General features: G+C 43.5%; 1 protein-coding gene across 1 annotated transcript in view; it reads left to right on the forward strand.

Annotated features, from left to right (window-relative positions):
• LOC108785679 (A-kinase anchor protein 9-like) overlaps nt 1-7148 on the forward strand; it is a 58101-nt gene that overhangs the window by 49179 nt on the left and 1774 nt on the right. The window contains exon 8 of the mRNA XM_018554800.1: nt 2311-4695. Coding sequence (XP_018410302.1) covers nt 2311-4695 — 2385 coding nt within the window. The remainder of the gene's footprint in view (nt 1-2310; nt 4696-7148) is intronic.

Here is a 7148-nt window from a genome sequence, read left to right on the forward strand (position 1 = left end):
CTCTCGCTCCCTCTCTCTCTCTCTCTTCCTTCCCCCCTCTCTCTCTTCCTTCCCCCCTCTCTCTCTTCCTTCCCCCCTCTCTCTCTTCCTTCCCCCCTCTCTCTCTTCCTTCCCCCCTCTCTCTCTTTTTCTCCCTCTCTCCTTCTCCCTCTCCCTCTCTCCTTCTCCCTTTTCTTTCCCCCTCTCCTTCTCCCTTTTCTTTCCCCCCCACCAACCAACTAACCGATAATGAGAATAGTTGCCAACTATTTCCATCATCGATTTAGATGTTGCAGCCCTACAGAGAACAATAAAAACCTTGAACTTGCCAGAGGGTCTAACCCCCTCGTCTAAAAAAAAAAAAAGTTTTGCCTTTATATACACTTGAATGTGCGGGATTGGATGTACATCTGACTGTGTGTAATTGCCTGCAGCCGCGTCCTCCAATAGGGAAGAACTGGCTGCTGCGCTCAATTACACGCAACACATGTTCCTTCTGGGATCGGGTCTTTTTACAGGTGGGCGCACCGTACAAATCTGCATGCCCATCTGAATGAGCTCTAAGGGGAAATGTTTTTTTTCCTTTTCCCCTTTTTTCTTAATTTCTGACCTTGTTGTATCCTTCTGGCCCTGCTGACATTTCCAGACTTTTATGTACTTTGGTTGATCTGTCATTGTAGGAGATTCTGTTTCAGCAAACAAAAAGGCGTGTAGATCCATGGAGCGCAGTACATGCTCAGTTGTGTTTGAAGGCGGTGCTTAGTAGTGTTATATCATAGTGCCAGTGTTTCACTGCTCCAATCCCTTAGTGCAAGCGCGGCATTCTGCTTAGAAGCAATTGACACTATGGACCTCATGCATCAGCTGGAGCCTTCGACCCTCCGCTACCAAATTCACACTTTTAGGGTCGGTTTGATGCTGATGTGGTCAAGTGATCCTTCCAAGATAGATCCCCGTGTCGCTGTGAAGCTTGTTGGTTCCTAGGACCAGGTGATACCCGCCCCCTCCTGACAGTAAGCACCACCCTTGTGATTCAACAGTGGGAAGTCGAGCCTTAGAAACAAGAAGGGTCTGTGCTTAAAGTGTATGTTAAAAGAGAACTATGGGGTAACCTTTTTGTCCCATAGTTCTCTTTAGGGTCAGGGGAGAATCCGGGTTGGTGAGTTCCCCTTATAATTGGAACAGCAGGATTGCAGATCATACATATACATATACATACATACATACATACATACATACATATATATATATATATATATATATAAGCTTGAAACGCTTTCACCGCTCATCAGTTTAGTTTTATCAGTAATTAATGGCCCTAAAATTATTGCTCACACTCCGTTATTATATGTAACATGTGCAGCACAAAAGGCGCAATCGTTGTTTTCGCACCGGACACATATCTGCGTGTCTATGTAGGGGGCGGAGGACTTAAACATTTTTTTTTCATTTTTTTTAATGCTTCTTTATTTTTTTTAATGATTCTTTAATTTTTGTATTACTTTTTTTTTTATATATATATATATATATATATAGATATATATATATTTGATTATTATTTATTTATTTTTACTTTTATGTGATTGGATGATGGAAATTAATTTTCACCACATTTACTATACTACGGAAGAATTCAGCTGATTTGCCTTTAGTAAATCAGCCCCATAGTCTCAGAGATATAGGGGACTGTCGGTGATTTACCTCTCCAGCCATCTATCTTTTTCAGTCATAGAAGCGGAGCATGACATGTGGGTGTTACATCGAGCAGGCTGTATGCAAATTCTGCATGCCTAGGAGCGTCCACTCATCCAGACTGGCATCTACCCATCAGGGCTATTTGATATTTCCATAACTCCTCCCAAGAGCCAACCCACTGCTTGCATCAGGGCTGAGAGCTTTTGAGAGGAGAAGTGAGGCAGGGTCCTGTGATGTTTTCAGGAAGATATGTAACACCCTGCAGGGCTCTCCTACCAGCCATGATCTGTCTGCATTACGTAGAATAGCAGAGAGACCTAGTGATTATCTCAGTAGGTCAAACGTAAAGTATGTAATGAAAACAGAAATGTGGTTATTATTATTTGTATTATTTTAATTTTACAAATGTTAGCAGGGTGGGCAAAATTATAAGCAGATTAAACTTGAGCTTTAACTCTGATCAGCCAATCAAATGTTTCCTTTCAAGCCTGCCAGTGAACATTTACAGGTTAAAGCTGTTTGATGTTATTGGTTATTTCATGCTTTCTTCATATAAATGAGGTCCAGTATGTCATCTAGATATATCTGTAAATATCTGGTTGCTTCCTGTTCTAAGACTGTTGGTTTCCCTTTAAGGCGCAGAGAAAAGAACTTGAATTATGTTACGAACAAAAGCTGAACGAGAAGGACTTGCTGCTTGATAGTCTGAAATCAACCTTACACAATGGAGAAATCAAGAGCCTGGAAATGAAGGAAAGGATCACCGAGGCCGCGAAATCCATCGATGAACTGAGAGCACAATTAACCCAGAAGAGCCAGGAAATCGGCAGCCTTTCCGAAGAGCTGAGCAGCTCCAGACAAAAGGAGAGGAGATCCTCTGACGAAATCAAGCAGTTAATGGGCACTGTGGAGGACCTTCAGAAAAAGCATCACAGAGACAATCAGTCAGAGGCAGGCCTTCTGCAGCGAATGGAATTAGAGACACAAAGGAAACTGGAGCAGCTTCAGGCTGAGCTAGACGAGGTTCACGGGCAGGAGATTGTACAGATGAAGCAGGAATTGGTCAAGCAACACACACTGGAGATCGAGAGGCTGCTTGCGCAGCACAGGCAAGAAGTGGGCAGTGTAACGAGCCAGGCAGCCATCAGCACCTCCAAGCAACAGATCAATGAGCTGAACGTGATCATTAGTGAATTAAACGGTAGATTGCAGCAATCCGATGAGCAGAGGGATAAAATGAAGGAGGATTTCTCTCAGAGGCTGCAGGCCGTTTCAAAGGAAAAATCGCAGCTACAGCAGCAAATCGAGGATCTCCTGCAGGATCTCCGCTATGCCAGGGAGCAGGTGCACAAAGCCAGGCAGAGCCTCACCGAAAAGGAAAACAAACTGAACGAGGCCAGCAGTTTGTTCGTCACCATCGACAGTCTCAAAGCCGAACTGGCCGCAGCCAACGAATTTACCAAAGAATTAAAATCCAAACACGAGGCCGAGGTGACCAATTACAAGATCAAACTGGAGATGCTGGAAAGGGAAAAGGACGCTGTGTTGGGCAGGATGGCGGAATCTCAGGAAGCCGAATTGGAGAAACTTAGAACCTATTTCTTGTTCAGCCAGGAAGAGGAGCTCACGAAGCTCAAGGAGGACTTAACCCAGGAGCACAGAACCAACATTGAGAACCTCAAAGACAACTTAGAAGTGCAATATAAGCAGAAAATAGATCAAATGAAGCAGGAAACGAGTCAAACTATCACTGCCATGCAGTCGGAGAAAGACAGCTTGATAACCAAACAGAATTACTTGATGCTGGAAATGTCAAAGTTGAAAGACTTGTTGCAGTCGGTCAACGATCCCAAGTCGGAAAAAATGATGACGCGAATTAACGAGCTTCAGAAAGAGCTGGAGTGTTTGAGGAGAGAGGAAAAGGAGAAAGGTACACTGGAGCAAGAAGTTCAGGTTCTGCAGCTAAAAATTGTGACACTCGAGAAGGAGGTCAAAGAAAAAGATACGCTCAAGGAAAAAGTGGCGTCTTTGGAGACAGACAATAAGCTTCTTAATGACCAATACGACGCCTTGCAGAGTACCTTGAAGGAGCGCACCGTTGAACACTGTGAAAATCTGACAGACTCTGTAAGTTCTGATCATCTTGACCTAAAAAATATGGTTGAACTGCTGACTTCAGAAAATGCGCAACTCAGGAACTTGGAACATCAGCTGAGAGAAGAAACTGAACGTCAAAAGAACACGTTCTCCTTTGCCGAGAAAAATTTCGAGGTCAACTACAATGAGCTAAAAGAGGAGTATTCTTGTCTGGTGAAGTTGAAGGAACAGATGGAAGAGAGCAAAGCTAAGCTTGAAGAGGAGTATAAAACAAAGTTGGATGCTCTTACGAACGAGCTTGCAGCGCTGAAACAGGGTACAGTAACTGAGGCCCATTTGGTTGTGTCTGGAGCTTCTAACGTGGTCAAAGCTGACAGACCAGATGTTGGAGAAGTTGTAGAGAAAGACACGACTGAACTGATGGAAAAGCTAGAGATTGCCCAACGGGACAAGCAAGAACTCTCTTTGAAACTTTCTAATCTCTCTCAAGAATTACAGTTGAAACAGAATGAAATATGTCACTTAAAAGAGCAAGTAAAATCGCTATGCTCAGAGAGAGACTCTACTAAAACAGAGGAAGTAGTGTTAGAATTGGACAGTGAACCCGGCCAGAGGAATGACAACGTCCAAGTTCATGTAGGACACTCTACAGAGTGCAGTCTTGTTGTATCAGACGATGCTTCTCATTCTCGAGAAGGTTTAAGGGAGGAAACTATGCGTCCAACTAAAGTACATTCTAATTTATCACCTCGAATTCAGATTTCCCATCAGGAATCTGCTGATCTTTTAATGGAAAGGGAATCTTTGCTACAAAGAATTGATGAATTGACTAGAAAACTTGAAGAGGATTCTTCCATTTTAGGAAGAACGCGTTTGGAAAATGAAGAATTACGGCACAAATTGGACACGGTTCTCCAGGAGCAGGTAGGTCTAGATTACTGGCATTGCCATGGAGGTTTGTCATGTAGATCAGGAGTGGAGGAATTATTATGGGATTCAGGAGTCAGTCTGTCCAATGCAGGAGCCAGCTGGATTTTTTCAGAGCCAGCTCTGAGAAAACCTCAAAAGTTAGGCTCTAGCTGTCATTTATTAAGGAGCATTGGCTACCTGGCTCCTGGGATTTGTCCAGTCCTGATATTGATTATTGCTTTTAATGTTGGTTTATACAGTATAGAGCTGACTTATTCAACACTATACTATATAATGCTGTTCATATCTGTCCAGTTGAATTAGAAGCTCTTTGGAGGGCACTTCCAGCTAAACACCTGACTACTTAATTAAATCATAATTAACTACCTTACTCCATGGCCGTTTGTGAACGGCCAGATGGACGTCTGCTCAGAGCGGGAGGGCGTCTTAAGACGTCCTGCCCCTCCCCCCTCTCGTGTCCGCGCTGAGCGCCGCACACGAGAGGGAAAACCGTCAGCATGTAAACAGCCAGCGATGGCTGTTTACATACAAGCGGTCAGGCGTCTCTAGAGACGCCCGATCGCTTGCAGGATCTGCAAATTAAACCTTGCTTTTTTTTGCATATGTCTGTTGCTAGCAAGCAGTAGATATATGCAAAAACATTAAAACACTTAAAAAGTCACCAAAAAGGTTATTGCTTACCTTACCGCTTGCTCCTGTCCGAAGATCTGAAAAATTCTCCAGCGGCCGTGAAGGATTATAGGGCGGGCGCATGCATAGTAGAGATCTTCGGCCAGGAGAAGACGCAGGGTAAGTCAATGCAAGTAGCCTGGCAGCGTGCACGCGCACAGATTCTGTGAGACAGGAAGACACAGCAGTCAGCGCTGGATCAGACTGTAAATTAAATCAGAATCTGACTTTAATGTTAATTTAACGGTCTACATAGCAGACTTAAATGAATGTGTACAGTCTTTTATTCACACAGTATGGCACCGGGGGGTGAGCATCACTTGCCAGAGACTGCAGGTCCTTGTGCTACAGACCCAGCCCCTGACTGTTCTTTAGGGTCCTAGTGAACATTATTTTACTAGCGATACCCATCCTGAGCTCTCTCCCTCCTATAGACCTCCATAAATACCTGCCTTGCTACCCTACCCATGCCACCCTACCCATGCTTACCTTCCACTTTCAGCTGCTGTATGGCAACTCACTATAACCACAGATTACAGGCATTCAAAACTGATTCGATAAAGGCCATTTTTATACTTAACTGAAATTCTGACTGCCAGAATAAATTATACATCCGCGGGAGTAAACCCCAAGGGCTCATTTACATTTTAGCACTGTGTTGCAGTGCATTAATGAATGGGCATTATGTTGCGCACTTTGCATGCAAGCCGTCCGTTCTTTTGACTGTGATTGTGGTGTGCTGCAGTGTAGGGTGCATTGTCCACTACTGTTTTGATGCATAGGGGTGCCATTTAAGATGAATTTCAACGCAGTGCAGAAGTGTGATCGCTAAGGCATATTCAAACTTACATATGTGCGTTGTAATTAGGGATGTCCAGATGTCAGTTCAGATAGTAGTGCCGATACTTGGCATTTTCATGAGAACTACCAGGGTTGCAGCGGTTGCAGCTGGGACCGGACTCTGGCGCTCCATCACTGTCCTGAAATCATTACTCTGTATTGTTTTAGAAAAAAAAGACTGAAACTGACAATAAACAAAAATGTATCAGTACTTGTATCTGTGAGTACTTTGGCAAGTATCGGTACTTGTACTTGAAAAAATGGTATCGGTGCATCACTTATATACAGTGGGGCAAAAAAGTATTTAGTCAGCCACCAATTGTGCAAGTTCTCCCACTTAAAAAGATGATAGAGGCCTGTAATTGGCATCATATGTAGACCTCAACTATGAGAGACAAAATGAGAAAACAAATCCAGACAAATCACATTGGCTGATTTGGAACCAATTTATTTGCAAATTATGGTGGAAAATAAGTATTTGGTCAACTCTTCAACACTAATACAAACGTCTTTAAACTCTGGCATCGTTAAACTTTTTTGTAGAACCACAAACCTCAGCCCTCCTATAAGGTTTGAACAGAAGTGAAGCTCTAGGATTTGTAACTTCATCAGGTATAGGCAGTTAATTTCAGTCTGTAGGAAAAGTTGCTAAGATATATGAGAAAATTCTTCTTGTGGCACAGAGGGGGATCTGTGACTAGATGATCCTGAGCTTCTATATTGGAAACCTCACTGTGTAGTTTTCCTAATCAGCCCCCGAATGGGGCCCCCTCCTACCCTAGGCCCCATAGTAGTCGTGTGGCCTGCTATGGCTATTGTTACACTGCAGGGTGAGCGTGCACGGTTTTTTGGGTGCAAACTCTTTTACCTTTCATGTTCATTAACTTTTGGGTATGCAGACTGGACCACTAGCTGGAGTTGGTCCTGCATGCGCGTTA

Source organism: Nanorana parkeri, unplaced genomic scaffold (genome assembly GCF_000935625.1).
Source record: "Nanorana parkeri isolate BGI_ZX_2015 unplaced genomic scaffold, ASM93562v1 scaffold174, whole genome shotgun sequence".
Lineage (NCBI taxonomy): Eukaryota > Metazoa > Chordata > Amphibia > Anura > Dicroglossidae > Nanorana > Nanorana parkeri.